General features: G+C 41.4%; 1 protein-coding gene across 4 annotated transcripts in view; it reads left to right on the plus strand.

The window, feature by feature from the left end:
- Window positions 1-3,792: 3,792 nt before the first annotated feature.
- TOP2B (DNA topoisomerase II beta) overlaps window positions 3,793-24,242 on the plus strand; it is a 45,880-nt gene continuing 25,430 nt past the window's right edge. For all 4 annotated transcript variants that reach the window (XM_060280662.2, XM_088653755.1, XM_060280663.2 and 1 more), the window contains exons 1-11: window positions 3,793-4,151; window positions 13,897-14,067; window positions 15,213-15,303; window positions 17,884-17,947; window positions 20,115-20,260; window positions 20,552-20,649; window positions 21,663-21,875; window positions 21,956-22,129; window positions 23,104-23,205; window positions 23,327-23,464; window positions 23,845-23,983. In XM_060280662.2, the coding sequence (XP_060136645.2) occupies window positions 4,050-4,151; window positions 13,897-14,067; window positions 15,213-15,303; window positions 17,884-17,947; window positions 20,115-20,260; window positions 20,552-20,649; window positions 21,663-21,875; window positions 21,956-22,129; window positions 23,104-23,205; window positions 23,327-23,464; window positions 23,845-23,983 (1,438 nt within the window). In that variant the 5' untranslated portion in view covers window positions 3,793-4,049. The remainder of the gene's footprint in view (window positions 4,152-13,896; window positions 14,068-15,212; window positions 15,304-17,883; window positions 17,948-20,114; window positions 20,261-20,551; window positions 20,650-21,662; window positions 21,876-21,955; window positions 22,130-23,103; window positions 23,206-23,326; window positions 23,465-23,844; window positions 23,984-24,242) is intronic.

Raw genomic sequence — 24,242 nt, forward strand, 5'->3', positions numbered from 1 at the left:
GAGGCCCCTAGAGGGGGGGATGATGTTAGGTTAGAGCCGATAACTAATGAGGCTCAGCTGTCGGACTTGGCTGATAGCCCGGAACTGGAAGGGAGGCTTGCTTTGATAAAGGAACTGGCTGGGAGGGGTGAGCAAATGGCAGAAATAACTCAAACCTCAGAAGAGAGTTTGTCCGAGTCTGTTCCTAGTTCTTTAAAGTTACAGGAACGTAGGAGGGGAGGGTTACAGGATAAGAGGAAATGGCAATTACAGAGAGAGAGGCAGAGGGCGTTGTTCGAGCGTAGGAATAAAAGGAGGTGGACTCACGCTAGAGAGCTAGATGAGTCATCATCTGATTAACTAGTGGTCTTGAGCAGGAAGTTGCAGTCTTTCTTGTGGTTACTTGCCTTTGTTTTGTCTATTTGGAATAAAACTCACTATTTACACACAGACTGTGTGCTAGCCATTGCTGTTGCTTACAGTTTCTAAAGTAACAGAATGACTTTCAATCTGGAAAAGAAAAAAGAAGTGCTAATGTAGCATTTTTTTCCATTTTTCCGAAAATTTCCGTTTCCCCCTGAAAAAAATCAGGGGGAAACCGGGTTTTTCCCCCCCGAGCTTTTCTGGAAATTTTACATCTCTACTTGGAATCAGTTATGGCTAGATGAGAAATAACTGGAGCTTAAACCACATAACATGGAGCTGCTGTTAGCTGATTCTGGGAAGGTCTTTGGTTTGCTTGGGATGCATTTGTGCACAAAAGGCCTTTCTGTAACAGATGCAGCTCATCCTAGACAAAACATAGTTATGCCACAGTTATCCATGTTCTTGTAACATCCTGACTTAGTTTAAGATATAGCAGACTGCCCTTGAGAAAAATGATGCAAAATCAGGAAAGTACCACTGAAAGGGCAGGGGGGAAGAAAGGGATAAATTTAAGGTGTTTGATGAAATATTTATCTCAGATTCGTATGGGATAGCTCAGTTAGTAGAGCATGAGACTCTTAATCTCAGGGTCATAGATAAATGATGTAAGTAGGGAGCTGCAGCCCAAGATAGGAAAAGAGGTAGTATGGGAACACCTAGCTACTTTAAATTTCCAGGGCCCGATGAGCTGCATCCAAGTTTACTAAAGGAGCTTCTGGGTGTAATTTCAGAGCTTTTGAGAATTCTTGGAGAGAGAACAAGTGAGGTCCCTACAGACTGGAGGCAGACAAATGTTGTCCCCATCTTCAAAAAGGCGGGGAAGGAAGACCCAGGTAACTATCAAACGGTGAGCTTGACATTGATACCTTTGATCCTAGAACAGACAATTCAACAGTTGGCCTGCGAGCATTTAGAAAAGGATGCTGTGATTACTAAGATCCACCATGGGTTTATCAAAACCAAGTCATGTCAGACTAATCTGATTTCTTTTTTTTTTAATGGAATTACAAACTTGGTGGATCAGGGAAATATTGTATCTTGATTTCAGGATGGTTTTTGACAAAGTCCCCCATTTATTCCTGTGAAGAAGCTGATAAAATGTGGGTTGAACAAGGTAACTGTTAGGTGGATTCATAGCTGGTTGACTGACTGAACCCAAAGAGTACTCATTAATGGTTCCTCGTCATCCTGGGGGGGAAGCGAGAGGTGGGGTGCCGCAGGGTTCTGTCCTGGGCCCGTTGTTATTCAACATCTTTATGAATGACTTGGATGAAGGAATTGATGGGATGCTAATCAAATTTGCTGACAGTACCAAACTGGGAGGGGTAGCTAATGCTGTGGAAGACAGAATGCCCTTATCAGATTGGAGAACTGGGGGCAAGCAAACAAAATGAATTTCAATGTGGACAAATGTAAGGTTCTGCACTTACACAGGAAGAACCAGCTGCACAAATATAGGATGGGGGACACCTGGGTTACTACCAGTATATGTGAAAAGGATCTAGGGGTCTTGTTGGACCAAAAGCTTAGCATGGGTCAAACAGTGTGATGCAGCACCAAAGCTAATTCTATTCTGGGCTGCATCAAGAGAAGTATAGTGTCCAAGGGAAGTAATAGGACCACTTTATTCTGCCTTGGTCAGACTACTCCTGGAATACTGTGTCCAATTTTGGGCACCACAATCTAAGAAGGATATTGACAAGCTGCAACATGTGCAGAGTAACCAAGATGATCAAGGGTCTGGAAACTAAGCCTTACAAGAAGCACTTGAAGGAGCTGGGTATGTTTAGCCTGGAAAAGAGGAGACTGAGCCATCTTCAAATATCTTTAGGGCTGCCACATGGAAGAGGTAGCATGCTTGTTTTCTCTTGCTCTGGAGGATAGGACTCGAACCGATGGCTTCAAGTATAAGAAAGGAGATTATGACTAAACAGTCAGAAAAACTTTCTGACAGTAAAAGCTGTTCAGCAGTGGAAGAGACTCCCACAAGAGGTGGCGGACTCTCCTTCCTTGGAGGTTTTTAAGCAGAGGTCATCTGTCATAGATGCTTTAGCTGAGATTCCTGCATTGTGTGCGTGGACTAGATGACCCTCGTGGTCCCTTTCAAACTCTACGATTCTATGATTTATCGTGTTTGGGAACAGTCCTTCCTCACAGGGATGTTTTGAAGAGCTGTTCCCAAGTGCACAAACCACTGTAGGAACATGAATCGCTATACAGTACACGTGTTTCCCTATGCGTGTTTACCCGGGTCCCATTGGGTCCAGTAGTACTTAAATCGCTTAACTTTGTTCAGTGGGTCTAGGCGGGCGCTTAGGCTTTGTCCCTGACCTGGACCTGGACCCCGGAGCTGAAGGGAGTACGTAGCTAAGCTACCAGGCACCAGTGGCTCTCCCGTTACTTCAGCGCCACGGCCTCGCGGCTCACCTCTCCACAATTGGGGAAGTACAAGCGAATTCAGGCGTCTTCTTGCCGCGCGCGGTGACGTAGGCACGCCCGTTTGACGGGTTGTGGTGGGCCTTTTTCTTTTTAAGCGATTGGCCTGCACGGCACTTTCCGCTCCTAATTGGCTGACAGGGAAGGGAAGGGGAGGGCGGAACCGCGAGAGCTCGGTGGCTGCGGTGGTTTATGTTGGACGGCGGTGGGTGGGGAGGAGGGGCAGCGCAGTTATTGTCTGAGGCTTTGGGGCCTCGGCGCTTGCAGGGAGCCGCTGGCGGTTAGGCCGGGCGGCCTTTTAATTCCACCCCGCGCCTTCCTCCGCGGGTCCTTAATTCCCAATTCGGAGGCACCTCCAGGGGGAGCGGGTTCCTCAGCTGCCCGTGGGCAAGGTCCGCAAGCCGCGTCTCGTCTAGGGCTGCCGCCACCCAACATTTCCGCCGAGAACAGCGCCGGAAAAGGAGCTCTTTTTAAAAAGACATATTCTGGTCCCTCACGGGCCGTGTGTGTGTGTGTGTGTGTGTGTGTGTGTGTGTGTGTGTGTTTTGTCACTTTTCTACACACACGCACACCTACCCACCGACTCCTTCAGACGGCCGGCCGTTATTTATTTATTTTAGACTGAGGTGAAAAGCTCAAACGTGAAATAAAACGTCCGTGGCCCTCAGCTCGAGCTATAGAGACAGGAAAAGGCGGCGAGGGGGTGGTACTACGCGCGTGGCCGTGGGCTCGCGCGTGCGCGCTGAACCTTTGAAGGGAGGAGGGACAAGGGAGGAGAGCCTGCGGTGTGAGTGTGCGCGCGGCCCACAAAGCGAGAGTGTGTGTGAGAGAGAGAGGGGGGGGAAAGGGGGGAGTTCTTCCTTGTGTGGATGCGCGCGCGCGCGCATTAGCGTGAGGGCAACCTTGGGGCCCCGTCGGACTGCGCGTGCGTGTGTGAGGGCGCGCGCGCGCGCGCTGGGTGGGAAAAGGATCTTTCTCTGTGTGGGAAGGAAGGCCCCCCATCCCCCCCCCTCACATACACGCCGCCACCCCCCCCCCCAAATTGCGGTGCATGAGAGAAGCGTGTGTGTGCGTGCGCGCGCCTGCAGCCGTGTGCCGGCCGCGGGTGGCTTCCCTCTCCCCTCCCCCCACTTTTCTTTTGAAAAAAAAGGCTTTTCTATATATATATATATATTTATAATTATTTATACTGAGGTGAGGGACAAAAAATGGCAAAATCCGGAGGAGGTGGTGGAGGAGGTGGAGGCGGCGGCGGCGGTGGAGGAGGAGGAGGAGGCGGCGGCGGCGGCAGCGGGGGTTTAACCTGGGTGGTAAGTTGCCTTGGCATTTTCTTTCGATTTCTCTTCCCTTCTCGGTGGTTTTGCTTTCTTTTAACAGGCTTAGCTTGAAATGGGAGGCGGAAGGCCTCGGGGGAAATAATGGAGGAGCGGCGAAGATGCTTGCAGGGATGGAGAATGGGGATGCAGGGAGAAAGAGAGAAGGGGGAGGACTAGGCTGCTTCCAGGGTTGGGTGTTTGCCGATTATGGCGAGGAAATGGGAGCCCTGGCTTTGGTGGCATGGGACCTTCACTTGCTGACTTTTTTTGGGGGGGTGGTGGTGGCCTGCCAGAGGTTTGCAGAGTTAAAGGGGGGTACGTGGCACCCACTTGTTTTACTGTCTCTTCCTCAGTGTGCTTCTTGAGTACAAGCACACTGTATAAGATCACATGGCTATTTTGTTTCTGTTGATCAGTTGATAAGAGAGGGGTCTCCCCACCCCGCAATTCCTGCAGAGTGGAAAGGTTGAAACAGGTTTTAAGGCCTCTTAGATTTGTTTCGAGTCTAGCCAAAGCATTGAACTAGGAGGCTGAAAGTGAACCATCTCTCAGCTGGGCCACTGCAGAATTCACACCTGAACTAGTAGCAAGGAATTGGGCTTTATCAGTTTTCTGAAAACAGGCACTTTGGGGTCCATATGTGCAAGTACCTTTAGCTCCATCCCTACACAAAATAGGTAAATTATGAGAGGATAAGCTTTTGGGTCTTGATATAAAAATACAGTGAGTATTCTGGTGGGAGAAATTTAGTGGGAAAGGGAGAGTTAAGTGATCACGAAGCCATATGATGGGTTTTAAGATTAGAGGTTGTGATATGCTGTTTCTGGCCCAGTTGAAAGAAATCCCATTTGGAAAGACCCCAGGAGGGAGGAGATAGCTGAATGGATACAGTTCCCCAATCATTCATTTTCTTCTATTTCTCTTGTTCAGCAGAGAGTTCAAACCAGGGTCACTTCCTTAATGTAACTGGCAAGAAAAGGCAACACAGCACAATGGTGTAAAGGAGCAGTTTTCTTCAAGACGGGCTTGCTGCTACTCTAGAGCTTCATGTAGTAATACAATGTTACTACCCTAACTTCATTAGGACTCTTGCTCTGAAAACAAAAAATATTGCCATTCCATTGTCTTTCCATTACAGGTGTCCTGTAAAGGAAAGACAATGTTGCTATTCTTTATACAGTAAATTGAAAAGTGGCAAATTCTATGTGTGTCCCAGAATGCCTATTTTTAGGTACATAGTGGCAGCCACGCTTTAAAAATAAGGCACCAGGCAACCCGTGGAATATTGCAATCCTTGCTGACAAGTAGGCTATGTTTCTATAACCAGGAGGGCAAACTATTCATTGTTCTTCTGTTGTACTTGACTAGCTGCAGGAACAGTTGACATGTGCAAAGAGCAGAACAGATATTAATGTAAATGTCCCAGTTTGCTTTGTAGAGCAATAGACTGGACTGTATGAGTGGATTTGTGAGCAGGGATGGTCTTCACCTCGCTGCTTCATATAGCAGTGGTACCCACTTTCTGATGAGCGGATTGACTTGATGATAAATATGCCTACTAGCCATTTGAAACAGTTAGTTGATCTCATAGATCTATCAGATGCCCTTGCAGGTGCATGTATCCAGCCAGTTGAAAGTTTTGAGGGAATGTCATTCTTAAGTGCTTTCTAGTCTTTCTTCTTTAATAAATTAACTTTGAAAGTGGAGCTGTAATAAGGGTCACTATTTGGGATGATGTATTAACTCCACTAGCTTTTTAAAAAATATGTCCAGAAATGCAAATTGAGCAAAACATTTAGTTTGGACACAATGCCATTAATGTTCCAGCTAAATTCCCAACTATCTTCGAACTTGCACTTTGAATTTAGTAGTTGAGGGCTGGGATTATTTTCCTAAAAAGTGTTGCTATTTGTGTGCATTGTGTGTATAGTTGTAATTGTCTGCTACTTCCATAGTCCTTGTTCTTTCGGCTTTCAAAGTGATCTTTCATTGCTTTACAATATTTGTATTAAAATTGTGATTCTGTGCAGATAAAAATTGGCAAAGCCTCAAACACTAGACATAGTGAGCTCTCTGCTAAAGGAAGAATTAATGTTCAAAGGTGTCTTTGACAAATTATTACTATTTATTGTGAGTTAAACTAGTACATGCATCCTTGGCAGATATGCCTTTTGGAATTTCTTATGGATAACACCAGTAAAGCAGTAGAGTTAGGATCCTTAAATGGAACTCCCCTCTCCCCAAATTGTGTATATATATGTTTTGATATTAATATAATAACTTAATTACTTTTTTTAAAAAAAAAGTTATGCCCTCAAAACTTTTCTGAATAAATTGTGGAAGTTGAGTAAACTGTTTCTTTTCAATAAATATTAAAGTTAAAACTGGAAATGATTCACAGTGATTTCCCCCATTGTGAGTACTGGATGTAATGATCTATATCTCCAAGGGGAGGTATCTGCTCTAATCTATTTTGTATCTTTGCCAAGGGGGTTACCATTTACAGCGTATTAAAGAAGTTGAGGAGAGTTTATCTGTAAAAGGAATATAAACTTTAACTTTACAAACATTAGCTTTTCTAGCACAACCTTTTTGTCATAACAAAAACCCCTTAAGCAAGGAGATTGGTACACAACTAAAGCTTTTATTGTGTTTCCTGTGCAAGATCATTTTCTGCACTCTCACCTTGAATGTTTCTGCACATCATGCCAGTAATACATCTTAGAATAGCATGTTCCTAGAATAAGGAACCAGAGCAAATACGCATATAGTCACAGTAGATTTGATCCATTCGGCCTCTTATAGAAGGGAAAGGGGGGGAAATGTAAACAAAATATTAAGACTTCTTCCATTTTTGCTCAGAGGTTAAAAGCATAAAATAATTGGCTTGTATGTATGTACAGTATGTAGCACTAAAACTTGGTTTAGTGCTATGTCTGAGCCTTGGCTTGTATGCTCCTCTCCGCTCCCCTCCCACATGGCCTGATGGAATTCTGTACAAGTTTTACTTTCCACAAATCCTGGCTTGTTAATGTAGCAGCCAAATAGGCAATGATTTAAAACAAATTTTGGTTTACCAAGCCAGCTTCATGACTGGTTTGAAATTGTTTTGTTTAGAAACCTATCAGTATTTATTTTAAACCATGATACTTAGTTCAGATGCCTAAAAGCCAGGTTGCATGGAAACTTAAAGTAAACACTGTAAAAATCTCATGGGGTGTGCATGTGGCTTCAGGCTTTTTCCAGGTGATGCACATAGCACTAAACCATGTGCACTATCCATCTATCCATCTTTTGCTGGCCATACATTTGCTTGCTTGAAATCACACTGACATTCGAAAAGCTTGTATCTATTACTATGCTCAAGTGATACATACAAACAATACAGCTGACATGCAGACCAAGTCCAAAACTGCATTTAATTTATGAACAGGGCCGTCTTAAGCATATTTGGTGCCATGGTGCAAAGATCCCTCTGGCACACACACACACACCTCTGGCACACACACACACATTTCCTAAAGTTGTTGACCTTTTTTTTAGGGAGCTGACACCATGCTTACACATTATCTCTAACAAGCCCTTAGAATAAAATGAAAAGGCAGAAGAAAATCTAATGCAGTCCTCAATTCCAAAGCAAGACTCATTCAAGACTCAGCAGTTCTTCTAATTCATCCTACCCGATGCAGACATTTTTTGGCAGCCCCACAGATTTCAATGTTTTGCGAAGGGTCCCCCAAAGTTGTTTCCCCAAGAAGCAACTTTATTCACCTCAGCAATTGGCCATAGCAACAAGAGAACATTACAATATACAGTACACAGAACAAAATAAAAGTTGATTATAAAAACACAGTTTAGAGTCCTGAGTCAGCAGTCAGATAGTGGACCTTAGGATCCCCCAAGCAGGGTCTCACCAAGCTGCTGAGCTACCTTTAGGGAGACTTGCTGTGCGGAACAGGATTTCTGTGGAACAGGAGTGCACATGCCGGCTGATGGGGATGTGCAAGCTGCCAGGCGGGCGAGCGCCACAGCACAGAACCGCCCGGTGGGGATTTTGACACCAACCCTGGGGGATGACACCAGGGCCAGCCCACCTTGCCCCTGTCTCTTAGTACATTTACCATTGCTCTAAGGAGCTCAGGGTGCCATGCATAGTTTACCCCTTCCCCATTTATCCTCACAACACTGTAAGGTAGGTTAGGCTTGCAGACAGAGAGTGGCCCAAGGTCACCCAGTGGGCTTCCGAAATTGCATTTGGATAGAATGGCCTTACAAACAGTGGACAGCTCCAAATGGATCAGAGGATGGCAAAACAGAACGCACACATACAACTCGTCTGCCAAAAAGGGGTTGGGTGTCACACCAGGGCAAAATCGGTGTTTTCTTTTTGTATTTAAAAACATGGTACTCTGGGAAAGGGAGCAAGAAAGTCTTATTTGAATAAAAAGTCCCACACCTCTCTCACACAAAGCTTGAGTGCATTTACAGGGTGGGGTAGCAGATGCAGCCACGCCATCCAAGTGTTTTATTTTGGGTCTGTGTGTTTATTTTAAAGACAGAAAAAGCAAAAAGAAATGGAAAAGCGGAAGGAGAAGGAGAGAGAAATGCAGAAAGAGGAAAGTAGGGTGTCCAGCAAACACAGTATAGCATAACATTAATAATAATAATAATAATAAATTTTTATTTATACCCCGCCCTCCCCAGTCAAAACCGGGCTCAGGGTGGCTAACACCAATAAAATTACGATAAAACATAAAAAACAATTAATTAAAATACAGATTAAAATACAATATTAAAATTTAAAATGCAGCCTCATTTTAAGTAGTCCATAAATCCAAGCCAAGGGAGGAAAACACAGGGGTCAGACTAAGTCCAGCCCAAAGGCCAGGCGGAACAGCTCTGTCTTGCAGGCCCTGCGGAAAGATGAAGATACACTGGGAAATAACATTTGGGGTTGAAGCCCCATCCAAAGCACCATGCACATCTCTACCGCTGCCACCAAGAGTCCCGGGAACTGTAGTTTACCCCGCACAGAGCTACCACCACCAGCATCCTGATCAAACTACAGTTCCCATGATTCTCATTCCACCTGTGTGTGAATGTGCTCTATGTATATGCACCAATGGATACCATCCAAGAGGCCCTGCCGGAGATCTGAAGGCTGGAGGAAGTGGCTGCTGGCAAGGCGTAGTAGGCAATCAGTGTAAAGCAGATTGGATCCCACTGCGTGATCTTCCTGCTGGTTTTGCACCCACGGCGGTGCATAGCGTGCAACATGCATGTCTGAATGGCAAGAAGGGGTGTGGGGGGAGGAATACTTGTGGAGCCGTTCCTCTCCTGGCCTCCCCGCAACTCTCGCGCTGAACCCTCCAAGCTCCTCCCCGCCTCTCCTGTCGCTTCCTTGTTGCAGCGGTGGCCGTGCAAAGGCGAAGTGGGGAGATGGTTGCTGGCCAAAGGCTCAGCCTGACTGCCCGGCCACAGTGCCCGACTAGGGGAGGGGAAGGAGGGAGGGAGGCTACCAAGGCAGCCGGCGACGGAGGCGCTGCTCTCTCTCGCTCTCTGCAGCCAAAATAAAAAAATAAAATAAATTCCTTCCAGTAAGTAGCACCTTAGAGACCAACTAAGTTTGTCATTGGTATGAGCTTTCGTGTGCATGCACACTTCTTCAAATACACTGAAACACAAGTCACCAGACCCTTATGTATAGTCAGAGGGTGGGGAGGGGTAATACTCAGAAGGGTGCTGGGAATGGCTGATTGGCTGATAGGAGTGGTAAACCTGTTGACGACTGTTAACGACTGCAATTGGTTTTGCAGGAAAAAGCAAGGGGTGAGATGGCTAAAGAAAGCTTTATCATGTATAATGAGATAAGAATCCAATGTCTTTATTCAGACCAGGTCTCTCCATGGTTTTAAGCTTGGTAATGAGTTGCAATTCAGCAACTTCTCTTTCCAGTCTGTTTCTGAAATTACTAGTAACTAGTTCTCTGCAGCCAGCCAGCTGAGCCCGACGTGCAAGCACAAGAATTGCACGCTTTTCTGCGCCTCCCTTGTGTTTGCGCGCCGGGTTCGACTGGTTGGCTGCATGGGGGCGTGGCACGTGTCTCAGGAGGGCGCAGGGCATGCTGGGGGGGGGCAGCCACAATGGCACCCTTTCCCAAAATGTTGCCGGGGCAGTGCACCCCCATTGCCGGGGCGTTAGTTGCCTATTGGGTAAGACACCCCTGGTTATGAACTGGTGGAACAAATGCAGCCTTAATTCCCAGAGCTACTGGCAGCTGAAGATGGACCAATACTTTCTTCTTGCAAGCATATATAACAGGTGACATCTGTGCCCAAAGAGATGTATAGGGCTGCAAATATTTAAATGCGTCCATCTGTGATTAGTTGTTGATCAAGGAGATAATACAGAGAATGTGTAACTGTTAGAGCTGAGAACATGATCTGGACCATCTGTTCCATAGTTTTGCAAAATAATGTGTATGTTAAGGAACACCGCTTTAAGATATTACAAGACAGCTTCTCTTCTGATGGAGTTGTAAAGTGTTTGAATAATGAACATCAGAATATTTTATACCCTATGTACTTATGACCTTAAATAAATCTCATTTTACTAGGAACTAGTAAAAGGTGGTTTCTTGAAAGGTAACGATAAGTGTCTAATAATTTGGGAACAAACCATCTATTCTGTCACCTTATGAGAAGAAGCCTCTCCTGTTCTCAAGCCAATTTAACACATTTACATCTTGGATCTATGTATGCTGACTTAGGAGTAAGTCCCAAGTCATAGGATTACAACCTTAGGCTTTGTGAATTAAAACCCAACATAACCATTTGTTTGGGTTGTTGTTTTTTTAAGTGCTATTTTGGGGTTCTCGGACAATGAGAAGTAGGAAAAGTGAGGCAGCAGCTGTAGTTCATTTTAAAAAATTAAACCTCATAGTAGAGACTTCAATGCAGTTTAAAATATATCTTTGACCACACCTTCAATAAATAGTTGAAAAAGGCACAATGCTTTAATGGCATAAGAGCTTTGTCTGATCAGGAATCTCACAAGACTGCTGAAATAATACGTTGCATATCTGTCTAAAACATAATAGGAGTTTGTCATTACAAAGTGTTTTGCAACCTTGGAACAACAATAAGACTGGCTGTATTCACATACCACTTGGAATTCTGGTTAAGCTTAACTATGTCTTAAAATGCACCATGCTGGTGTGCAGGGAGAAAATCACTGCCGCTTCACTCCTTCTGTGGTGCTGCAGCATTATGGGAGCCTAGCCATGGTTTGTATTGGAGTTCTGTCTGAAGCTGGACTTGTGGTTTCTCTCTCCCCCACCCTCCCTGTAATCCATGAGCTATAAGCTTGGTTACAGCTTGTGCTTCGGGAGAGAGACAAACCACACTTCTGAGTTCAGACTACCAGTACACTAAGGCAAACCATGGCTTAAAAAGGTAAAGGCAAAGGTAATCCTGACCATTAGGTTCAGTCGCGGATGACTCTGGGGTTACAGCGCTCATCTCGCTCTATAGGCCGAGGGAGCTGGCGTTTGTCTGCAGGCCTGGCTCTAGGGGTAGTCTCGGTGGCGCCAGGGCACCGGGCCGGCAGGAGGGCGCTGCGCGGCAAAGCCGTGCGGAACCCGTGCTGCACACTGCGCCCACCCACCAGGGAGGGGGCGCTGGAGCGATCTCCGTGCCACGGCGCCACGGCGCCCGACCGGCTTGAGACAGCCCTGTTTGTCCGCAGACAGCTTCTGGGTCATGTGGCCAGCATGACTGAGCCGCTTCCGGCGAACCAGAGCAGCGCACAGAAACACCGTTTACCTTCCCGTATTTATCTACTTGCACTTGCTTTCGAAGTGCTAGGTGGGCAAGAGCTGGGACCGAACAATGGGAGCTCACCCTGTTGCGGGGATTCGAACTGCCAACCTTCCGATTGGCAAGCCCTAGGTTCTGTGGTTTAGACTACAGTGCCCCTCACGCCCCTCTAAACCATGGCTTAGATCTTACTAATGGAGCAGCAGGAATAGGGGAGGAGTGAAGCGATCATGATTCCCTGTGTGCTGGTGCGCTGCATGATTCACCTTTAAACTATAGTTAAGCAGTACTCTAGTTTAAACTGAGATGTTAACTATGCCAGAGTTTCTGGTCCTGTCACAGTTTTAAACCTTCAGATATGCTATTCTTTGCACATATATCATTCATACATACATCATTTCATTTGTATGTCCCCTTTCCGTAGTTAACACATTGCTCAAAGGTGCCTTACAATATGAAGAAAATACCTTAATTATAATCATAGAATGCTTACAAAAATAAAAAAGTACACAACCAGATTAAATAATTCCCACATAAATCATAATAAGATCTAAAATAAATAAGATCTAAAATAAAATAAATAAGATCTAAAATAAAGATACAAAACAACAACACTCCCCCCCCCCCAAAAAAACCTTTCCCTGAAACATACCTCAGCCAAATAATCTGCTCAGCAGCCTCCGCTTTTGTAGCCAAAATGGTATAGTAGCCATATATGTGTGCTGGGGAAGAGATCATGTGGGGAGAACAACTTCTTAGCATATATAGGCCATGGAGTGCTCTAAAGCAGGTATGAGAACCCTATGGTCTTCCATATGTTGCTGAAATGCAACTCATGTTATCTCTGATGTTTGGTAATGTTGGCCGAGGCACCTGAAGAGCCACAATCCTCACTCCCAGTTCTGAAGGTAACTAGCACTTTGAATTAGGTTCCAGTGCTACTTTTTCAGTGGGGTTGCTGGTGTTGCTGTTGTTATTCATGTCACATATATACTACTTTATATTTTAAAGGAAAAAATCTAAAGCTGACTACAATACATTGAAACATCAAATAAATTTGGGGTGGTGGTGAACCATGTACTCCTTGCAAAAAAAAAGGTGGGATTTAAATGCAATAAATAAGCTCTTCAGCTTACCTGCTTAAGAAAGCCAGATGGAGATGTCAGTTGCCAACCTGCAATCAGACCTGCACCAGTTGCAAAACATGCTTGGAACATGGCTAATTTCAAACACTGCTAAAGCTAAACCACAATTTTGCCCTGAGCCTTTTAGGTGTCACAGGCCTACATGTTCCCTCCTCTCTGTTGTTCTTTCCCTAGTTTGTGACAACCAGGTGCTTTGGGTTAAATATCAAAATATACATTTTGCTACAAACTGGGAACCTGTGGATTATGGAGTGTGTGAGCTGAAGGCTCATTCACCTAGTGCCAAACCATGGTTTGGTGTTAACCTTTGAACCAACCCTATATGGCACTCTCCCTCCCTTTTAAAAGTGAGGGCACTTTTAACATTATGGTTTATGGTGTGAGGATGTTTCCTGTATAGAAGGGTGGAGAGAAATCTTTAACATGACCCAGTAGAAAGTGCAGAAGGTAACAGGGCAGGTAAATTCCCATATTATATATATATATATATATATGTGTGTGTGTGTGTATATATATATATATATATATATATATATATATATATATACTCTTCTGCCAAAGCCAACAATATGGAGGCATGTCCTCTATGCATCAAGAAAATTCCCTCTTGGTTTGTATCTTTTCCCCTGGTGGCAACAAACATTGCTACTAGCTCAGTCTTTGCACAAGGAAGAATTAGAAAGCTGTAGTTATTTTATTCATACATTCTTCCTTGCTGTTGTAGAACAGTTGGGATGAATCAGTGTAGTTTGGTTACCTTTCCGCCTTTAATTTCAGACACTTTTTGATAATCAGAATAATGCTGCAAAAAAGGAAGAACCTGAACACATGAATAAGAATGATTCAAAGAAGATGTCTGTTGAGAGAGTTTATCAGAAGAAGACTCAGCTTGAGCATATTCTTCTCCGTCCTGATACATACATTGGTTCAGTGGAACCTGTAACTCAGGTAATTTTTTATTTTTCTCTTTATTTAAAATAAGTATTTGTAACTGAAGGTATCAAGCAATGTTTCTGTTTGTGTGTCCCCCCCCCCATGTCAGTCCAAATGTATGGGAGGAATATGGAGGGGGGGGACAGTGCTGAGAATCCATATACCGTATTTTTCACTCTATAGGATGCACCTGACCATAGGACGCACCTAGTTTTTTAGAGAAGGAAAACAAGAAAAAATGCTTTATTGAATTGTCCTAGGCGCGGCTCTGGCTCTGTCTTTTGCACGGGCTCTGGCTCTGGTCAGGCTATGTCTTTTGCGCGGGGCTCTGGCTCTGGCCAGGCTCTGGCTTTTGTGCGGGGCTCTGGCTCCATAGGACGCACAGACTTTTCCCCTTCCTTTTTAGGAGGGAAAAAGTGTGTCTTATGGAGTGAAAAATACGGTATATAAAAATGTAAACTGGCCATGTGGGTGTGTCTCCACTTTCCGCTGAAACCGCTTGACCGATTGCGTTCAAATTTGGACACAGCATCCCATGCGAATATGCGAGTTACCATATACAGTTCGCATAGACAGATGTAACACCTACGCCAGATAAAACCCCAAAAGCCTCGTCTTCCAGAACTCACAACTCACCCTAAACTGCATGCTGGGAAATAGAAGCCAGAATCAACATCCTAAAGTGCATGCTAGGAAATAGAAGCCAGAATCAACATCCTATCCCTAGACCCCAGCGTCCCAGTGTCAGAAAAATCCCTGCCACACCGTGCCGAAAACCAGACCATGCCCCACTGTTACGTCAACAACAACACCAACAGCATCCGAAACAGGCCGGACCCCGGGTGGGGGGAGGAGGGGTCGGGATAGCTCATGGGTCGGGACAGGGGGGTGAGCTGGGGGAGGGGGGAAGAGGGACCCAGATACCTCATGGGTCGGGACACCCTGGGCGGGACTCATAGGGATGGCCCATACTGATGATGAGGGGAGTCTGAAGGGGGACTCTGGGGGTCCATTTAACAGACTGAGCCACAGCAACGCGTGGCCAGGCCAGCTAGTTAAAAATAAATATGTTCTGTGAATATTTAAAATGATAGCAGTAAATATTTATTTTAAAGTTCAGTAAAGTAAACTCTTGTTTCTTCGTGTGTTTCTGTGTGTAGCTGATGTGGGTGTTTGATGAAGATATAGGAATGAATTGTAGAGAGATTACCTATGTACCTGGCTTATACAAGATCTTCGATGAAATTCTTGGTAAGTGTTTATAATTGTGATATTCTGCCATCCTCAGCATTTTCAAAGTGCTTACAATGGAATAATTTAAGAGAGTTTAGAACTGGTAAAAACATGTTAGTAATCAACCACAATAAAGAGTAAGAATAGATTGTGGGATTGCATGCTCCCCTCTTTCATGGTCATACTCTTACAAATTTCCTCCACTCAACCCCGCTACTCTTAACTATGAATTGGGTTTATGCTAATTTTGAACTGATTAATGTTCTGTGTGTATTTCCAGTACAGAATTTGCAATGATCCAAATGGTACATAAGGAGTGCAGTCAGTTCAAAGTTAACCATAGTAATTTTTGAGGAACTCAGCATTGTAAGGGACATCTAGGGTCATCTAGTATAACTTCTTGCTGATTCAAGAAACTCCACCACTGCAGCACCACTGCATAACACTGTAACATTGCTAAGGGTAGAGGGGAATGGGAAATGAACAATCAATCCTACAGCTTTTTCCCTGTCTCCTAATAATAATAATAATAATAATAATAATAATAATAATAATAATGGCTATGTACCATCACAGCAACCTAAAATTCCTTTAATTTTATGTGGAACACTAGAACTATGCATTGGTGAGGTTTTCAATTTTACATTTTGTGTGATCAAGGATTATGGCTGCATTGGGAACACCATAATTGAGGCTCACAAATAAATCAACACAAGTTATTAGCTCTAAAGTATATTACCAACCTCCTATCCACCCATGTCCAGGTTGATTGTCTGTGAACCTAAGAAGATAAAAATGCCAACTTTTGTAAAGATTCCTTCCCCTGGTCATTTGAAGATAATTATTACTTGCCACAGGTGACTAGTGAGTGGATATTTACAATCTTGCAATCATTTTACATCAGGAATCTAGCTCAATAGTAACTTCAGCGAAAGTACTACTGTACCATCACCAATATCATGTACAATTTTATTTATCTTGTTGTCATTTCATATTAGCTATTGGCACATGCTTGCTAAAATATTCAAGCATATTAAAAAGCTGGGAAATAGTCAGTCTGATCCTCACTCTGAATCATAATACTTGATTTTAGACCATTTTATTCATCTGAAAGCCTTTATTATCCCCCCCCACCTCTGTAGTATAAATAAAGAGATGTCTGATGACTTTTTCTGTGAAAATAAACAGTCTACGAAGTTTACCGTTCAACAGCACAGAAGTATTCAGTAACCAAAGTATGGCTGGTGCTTTAATCATGCTATTCCACATGTTATTGCAATTTTCTAAATTACAAGTAGGGTTACCACATTTTATTAGCAGGCTCTTACACATTTCATAGCTCTTTTGCAGGCAGAATTTCAACCGGAATTTCCTCGCATAAATATGCATTATTAGAATAAGTTTCACAAATTGAATTAGACTGTTGTGCAGCTGTTAAAAACACGGGACCTCTGTCAAATTAGCTGAGAATTTACCCCTTAGTCTACTTTTTAAAACATGATTTGTCCACATATAGGCCAAATTCATAATATTCAGTTCAGTAAAGTGATTTTGTTTTAGTGGGCCAGAGTACTGTTTTAGTGATTTCAGGGAATTGAATTAAAATTTAATATTGCCAGATCTAATAGAGGCAGGAAAGGATTATATATGTGTGTATGATGTTCTGTCACATGAAAAACTTTGTAATCATGTAACTAAAACTACATGTCAGACTATTGAGATTCGAATCCTATAACCACTTAGTTAGGAGTATGCCTCATTGAAATCACTGGAGCTTACTTCTGAATAGATGTGTATGGGGTAGTACTGAACCAGATGGCAGTAGTACTCTTGCCTTCTGAATCCTGTATAAACAAAGACTTTCAGCTTATATCCTTCTTTGCTGTCTTAGAAACAAGGCACAGTTGCTGGTCAGTGGTGGCTAATAGCCATGTGTTTGGTGTGGAGGGGAGGTGAAAAGGGAGAAGCAATTAAGAAATGCAGCATTAAATAACCATGAAAAATAGTGGAAACCGCAACAGCAAAAAATTAAAACAAAATGTATGTGTCACAATGGCATTCTTCATCTCATAATGCCAGTAAGAACTGGATAAACTAACTAGAAGTGTGTTGTAGTGTATTTTGTGACTAATATTTCTTAAGGTGAATTAACTGGTACATTTGAGTAGCCTTTTACTGATTTACTCTTATTCCTGGGAACATATCCATGAACTCGGGAGTCACAGATTTCTCTTCCAGATTTGTGAGCTCCAACATTTGAGTTGCCAGGGATCACATTACTTTGGGGAGACATGCTTATCTTGAAAAACTGGTACTGGCATAATGTGTGAACTATCAATTGGTATTATTTTTGATATCGAAAAAGTAGAAAAACTAAAACAAGAAAGTTGGGGCCATTGACACCAGAATGAAATAAGTAAGAATGCAGTGATAAGTAACATACTAGAAAGGTCCGAATGAACTCAGTGGGCTGGAAAACCAGAGGTATAGCATGTGTTGCATGTGAATACAAAAATATTTATCTAGTTGAAGTTGGTTGGATATTTAACTAGGTAAAGTTTTTTTTACTGCCACTAAGAAATGTTTATTCATTTTTAGTAAATGCTGCAGACAATAAACAGAGGGATAAGAATATGACATGTATTAAAATATCAATTGATCCGTAAGTAAACTTCTTTTTCTAATTTACCTGAGAAAAGGGCATTCATATTTTTTTTGTAGTTGACATGTTTAAGTAAAATTTGGCTTGCATTATTTACAGTACTTAGAGCAAAGGAATGTTAAAATACATACCCATATAAAAGGCAGTTAAAAATAGTGGGGAGAATTTTGAATGTCATAGCAGAAGGACATTTTGAATGTTGAGTCTGCAGTAGGCAATTGTCCCTGTTTTTATGGATGTGAAATAAAACTGAGTACATTTTTTAAAAGAGATTACTTCATTGAGTACTCAACATATCCAGATTTTAATTTGTACGAACAGTTTTGTTTTTTTAAAGCGGAAAACATTCATGTGATACCAAAGGTGCATTTCCACTAGCAGAAAGCTTTCTTTCATGGAAGGGCTCTTCACTTGGTGGAATAGCAATACATGATAAAAGTGACCCCAGTTCAGAACGGTTCTTGTGTAAGACTTTTCATAAACTTATTCTTGGGTCTGTTCATTGCTTGCTACAGTTTATAGCCTACAGCCTGTGTTTTCCTTATTCATTTTTATATAGTGTAAATCTGAAAACAACCCTGGTTACTTTGTGGCACTGCACTTTCAGAATTTGTGGTACAGCCCAAATATAGTGTTTCTTTCTGCACATAGTTATTTGTTTCCATCTTATAGTATGTATATACAGTGGTGCCTCGCTTAACGAATGCCCTGCTTAACAATATTTCCGCTTAACGAAAGGATTTTTCGAGCGGAGGTTGCCTCGCTAGACGAATTCGTTTTATGAAAAATTCGTCTAGCGAATCACGGTTTCCCATAGGAATGCATTGAAATTCAATTAATGCATTTCTATGGGCAAAAAAAAAATCCCCCAAAAAATCAATGCATTCCTATGGGATTCGCTAGACGAATTTTTTGCTATAAGAAAAGACCCGTGGAACGAATTAAATTCGTCTAGCGAGGCACCACTGTACAGTCAGACCTTGGAAGTCGAACGGAATCTGTTCCGGAAATCTATTCGACTTCCAAAACGTTCAAAAACCAAAGCGCTTCTTCTTCTTCTTCTTCTTCTTCTTCTTCTTCTTCTTCTTCTTCTTCTTCTTCTTCTTCTTCTTCTTCTTCTTTTTCTTCTTCTTCTTCTTCTTCTTCTTCTTCTTCTTCTTCTTCTTCTTCTTCTTCTTCTTCTTCTTCTTCTTCAAATTCAATCTTTATTGGTTTATAATTGACACGGACACACGGGTGTGTGTGTGTGTGTGTGTGTGTGTGTGAGCAAACAGCACATAACTCGCAAGAAAAGAAATAAAATAAAACAGTACAACGTGAAAACACAAAAACATTTCAGCCACCGACTTCCGACCTCATTGGCGAGGGTTCTTTGTTTCCTTGTTACCTGCCTCTATTTTTCAATAATTGTAACCTGTATTATATCTTATTTGTGTTATTTATACCTTATGCAATTCTGAGAGTTTTTCAACGCATTCTAAAGTTTTAATATGGGGACAATGTTCTTTTAAATATTGCCTATAGATCTCCCATTCCTTTTTAAACTTTTGGGTCGTTCTATCCCTGATCTTTTCCGTCATATTTGCTAGTTCCATATATTCAAGTAGTTTAACTTGCCACTCCTCTTTTGATGGAATTTTATCTCCTTTCCACCCCTTGGCAATCCAAAAACCAAAGTGTGGCTTCTGATTGGCTGCAGGAAGCTCCTGCAGCCAATCGGAAGCCCCATCAGACATTTGAAAACACTCACTTCCGGGTTTCGATAGTTCGGGAGCCAATTTGTTCAGGAGCCAAGGCATTCAAGATCAAAGGTACAACTGTAAAGTATTTTGAGGCTGCAGTCAATGGGAAAACTGAGAAGGTTGGGTTAAGGATGGCTTTGTATTTGTGAAATCCATGATTTTCACTTCTATATTTTGCCTGAAAGGTGCCCTGAAACCTGAGCTTTCTTTTTTTTCTTCTTAAAGTAAGGTTATGGGGGGAAATGTGTAGGCACCTTTTCTGTGAAAAGAGATTGAATGCAGTGTGATCAGTACAGTACTCACTTTTCCTGGTACAGAGGAATGTTCCCTGTTGCTATTAGACAGCAACATTGTGTGTAAGTGTATGCAAATTCAACATTGTGTGACGAAATATTTTTTGACAAAATATTTGTTTACATCTCCAGTGAATCAAATATTATAAGTATCTGGAATAATGGAAAAGGCATTCCAGTTGTGGAACACAAGGTAGAAAAGATGTATGTTCCTGCCTTAATCTTTGGACAGCTGTTAACTTCCAGCAATTATGATGATGATGAGAAAAAAGTTACAGGTAAACATTTTGTTCAGGACCTATTAGAGGACTAATACTAATTTGTTGTCATCATTTTGTAATGCTTGGTTTATTTTTGATAGAAGGGAAATACTTTGGTTGGCAATAAAGTATATGCAAGATTTAATTTTACATTCCTCTAGCTTAAAGTTCCTAATCCTTCATTAATACATAATGTGTATACTTACTGGAATCCCTTGTGCGCACTTAGTATCATTAGGAAATGTTTAGTAGGACAAGCAAAATTTTGGGATAAATTGTTTTCTAAATGTTTTTCCCTTGTTTTTTCAGGTGGTCGTAATGGCTATGGTGCAAAACTTTGTAATATATTCAGTACAAAGTTTACAGTTGAAACTGCTTGCAAGGAGTACAAACACAGCTTTAAACAGGTATGTTGGTTTCCCTTTAATTCTTTGGACTTACTCACTTTGGTTGAAAAAAAAACCCCACCCCTTTTTAAAAGCTTTATATTGCACAAAATATATCCATTTGTAATTCTTGTGAAAACACCAATTAGCTCAATAAGATGTTTGGTCCATTTGCATCTTAAGGATATTTGTGTTGTTTGAAAAAGTCCTAACATAAAACTATAGAAGCATGTGTGTGATTCTCCTTAATTGTCTTAACCCTAGTGGAGAACTAACAAAAACTACTATTGTGAAGAATCCTGTGTCATCTTTTCCAGTGCATTCAGTTTCTGGTTAGTGTGCGTGTAAATTGATTTATCTTCTCACACAGAGGTCGTTGGCCTGGTTTAGGAAAATATTTGGAATCTTCATTGCTGTTGTTACCATATCTTTTGAGATAAAATGGGGCCTCATTTCTAGCCTTCTCAATATGGCATCTGTCATTAGTACTGTATTGTTTTTTCACCTAAAAGCTGCTGTTACAGATATGTTGCAGCATAGGATGAAAATGTCTAACTGAACTATCCATTTTGTAATTTATGAACTTCTATGTCTTCACACTAGGAAATTTTCAAGGAAAATTGAAAAACAAAAATTGTTCAGAAATTATGTTTGACTTCCACTGTTAGTATTCCTGTAGGGTTAGCAAACTTTTAAAATAATTTTGTGATTTATTTAATTTTGGAGTCACTCTATCATCGTTCTGAATCAATGATGCAGTGGCACAATCAAGTTATTTGGTTGCAGTATCAATTATGACATGGGAAACAGTTATGTTATACTTGCTATGTTGTTGCTTATAATCATGTTGGAGTGGTATTTATTTTATTTTCGAAGAATAAAGTTTAAACTCTTCATACTACCCTTGAATATAGATTTAACATACCTGCAAATTGCAAGAATCAACAATCTTCTATGCACCTTTTTTTGGTAGAATATAGAAAGATTGCTATTGACATGTACACCTCCTCTCTTTCTCTCATTTTTAAACAAAGACTTGGATGAACAATATGATGAAGACTTCTGATGCCAAGATAAAACATTTTGAAGGCGATGACTACACATGTGTCACATTCCAACCAGATCTTGCTAAATTTAAGATGGAAAAACTTGACAAAGATACTGTGGCCCTCATGACAAGAAGAGCTTATGATTTGGCAGGAGCATGTAAAGGGGTCAAAGTTATGTTTAATGGAAAGAAACTACCTGTAAGAGGCTTAGTAAATTATTTCCATACTTGTATTTGTGTGCTTTAAAACAGTAAGTAATTAATTTTGTAAAATCACAGGTGAATGGTTTTCGTAGTTACGTTGATCTTTACGTAAAAGACAAGTTGGATGAAACTGGAGTTGCTCTGAAAGTTATCCATGAACTTGCAAATGAACGCTGGGACGTGTGTCTCACTTTAAGTGAGAAAGGATTTCAGCAAATTAGCTTTGTGAACAGTATTGCTACCACAAAGGTGAGTTGTTTTACATAATTTACCGTGGTTGAACTGGCAAACAGCATAAAGTGAAATGTGGCATTAAAGTACTCGTGAATGTCATGTTACTGTGGTTAAAATGTCCAACTTTTAATTCCCAAGCAGTATGTCAGTTCAGTTCTTTAAAGAAGACTTTCAGTTTAAATATTTTGCAATAAATTTCCTTAGTAGACGGACAAGGTGAGAGACTGGAATAAGGCATGAATAGATGCACCCAAGTGTGTCTGAGATTAGGTTATTTTTCGTTTATTGCAACATTCACACTTTTAAACAATGCCAACCTTCCCTAACCTGATGCCTTCCAGGTGTTTTGGATGGCAATTCTTCTCATCCCATACCATTGGCTGAGGCTGATGGATATTGAATCCAAAATATCTGAAAGGCACCAAGTTTGGGAAGACAGAACTATGTCAGTGGTATGCATTCCAGGTTTGGCAATTTGTAACATCCTGTGCTTCCACACATCTTAGGCTCTCTTAGGCAGTTCATGGAATTGAAATATATATACAGTGGTACCTCTACTTACGAATGACTCGACTTACGAATGTTTCTACTTACGAACGGAGCTCCGTCCGCCATCTTGGATGCTGTTTTGATAGGATTTTTTCTACTTACGAATTTTTAGATAGGGTTGCTTCGACTTACGATTTTTTTCTCCCAATGCATTCCTATGGGATTCGACTAACAATTTTTTTCGACTTACAAATGTGCGTTCGGAATGCATTAATTTCGTAAGTAGAGGTACCACTGTATAATAAAGAAGGCTTGTGGTGTATTTTGTACACATGCACCTTTACTAGTTTAGAGATGTTAGAATATGAGGGAGAGAGCAAACATCTCTGGGTATCTTATTTCTTTGTCCCTCCTGTGGAAACTACAGATAAATTAGTAATTAGTAATTCTAAAGTTTAATTCTCTCTCTTTACTAACTTTCTTTGATTTTTAATTTTAAGGGTGGTAGGCACGTTGATTATGTTGTAGATCAAGTTGTTGGAAAATTGATAGAGGTGGTGAAGAAAAAGAACAAAGCTGGTGTTTCAGTGAAACCATTCCAGGCAAGTTGATCCTCGCTTCAGAGAAAAATATTGGTCTATCCTCATTTCAGATAAAAAAGGTTTATCATTTCAGTATCTTTGATTCCTTTATTGTTTGTGTGTGTGTTTGCTTTTTGAACAGGTAAAGAACCACATATGGGTTTTTATTAATTGCCTCATTGAGAACCCATCTTTTGATTCTCAAACGAAAGAGAACATGACACTTCAGCCTAAAAGTTTTGGGTCCAAATGCCAGTTATCGGAGAAGTTTTTCAAAGCAGTAAGTATTGCATATGTATTTGATATTTTTATGGGAAATATGGGAAATGTCATCCTCTTTGCATGAAGGAAGGGAACTATGAAATTCAGATTTATGTGGTTTTCTAGTATGACAGTGTTGACTGTTCAGAAATGACTGTTAATGTGGCTGAATAGAAAGTAATGAATTACCAGAGTCCTCCTGGTTTTGCTTGTAAAATACCCTATTTAATAAATAAAATATCAAGGTTATTGTGCACAAGAAAAATGTTGACACTGCTTTTGTGATGCAGTATATCATTCTTGGAGAGAAATGGATCCTGACACTTCAGTACTGTATATTTTATTTCTATCAGTGTGAACCTAAGAATGACTGTGATATTTGTTTGTTTTGTATTATAGGCCTCTAATTGTGGTATTGTAGAAAGCATACTGAACTGGGTGAAATTCAAGGCACAAACACAGCTGAACAAAAAATGTTCATCAGTGAAACACAGCAAAATTAAGGGCATTCCAAAACTTGATGACGCTAATGATGCTGGTAAGAGCAAACTGTCTTCTAGCATAGTTATCTGTATAAAATATGCATTTTATTTTTTCATAAAATTTTTGAACAAATATATTTTCCCTTTAAAAATGTCTCTATTTCAGCATAAATGTCTTCACACTGTACACGATTATGTTAAAGCAAGCTTCTCATTTCCTCTTTATATTGTTTGCTGCTGAAAGATTAATTCTGGACAAAGGGCTTAAAACACTTTCTTATATAATTGTTGGTTAAAAGAAGCAAATGTCAAATA

This window comes from Zootoca vivipara, chromosome 11 (assembly GCF_965207765.1).
Source record: "Zootoca vivipara chromosome 11, rZooViv2.hap1.1, whole genome shotgun sequence".
In the NCBI taxonomy this organism is placed as follows: domain Eukaryota; kingdom Metazoa; phylum Chordata; class Lepidosauria; order Squamata; family Lacertidae; genus Zootoca; species Zootoca vivipara.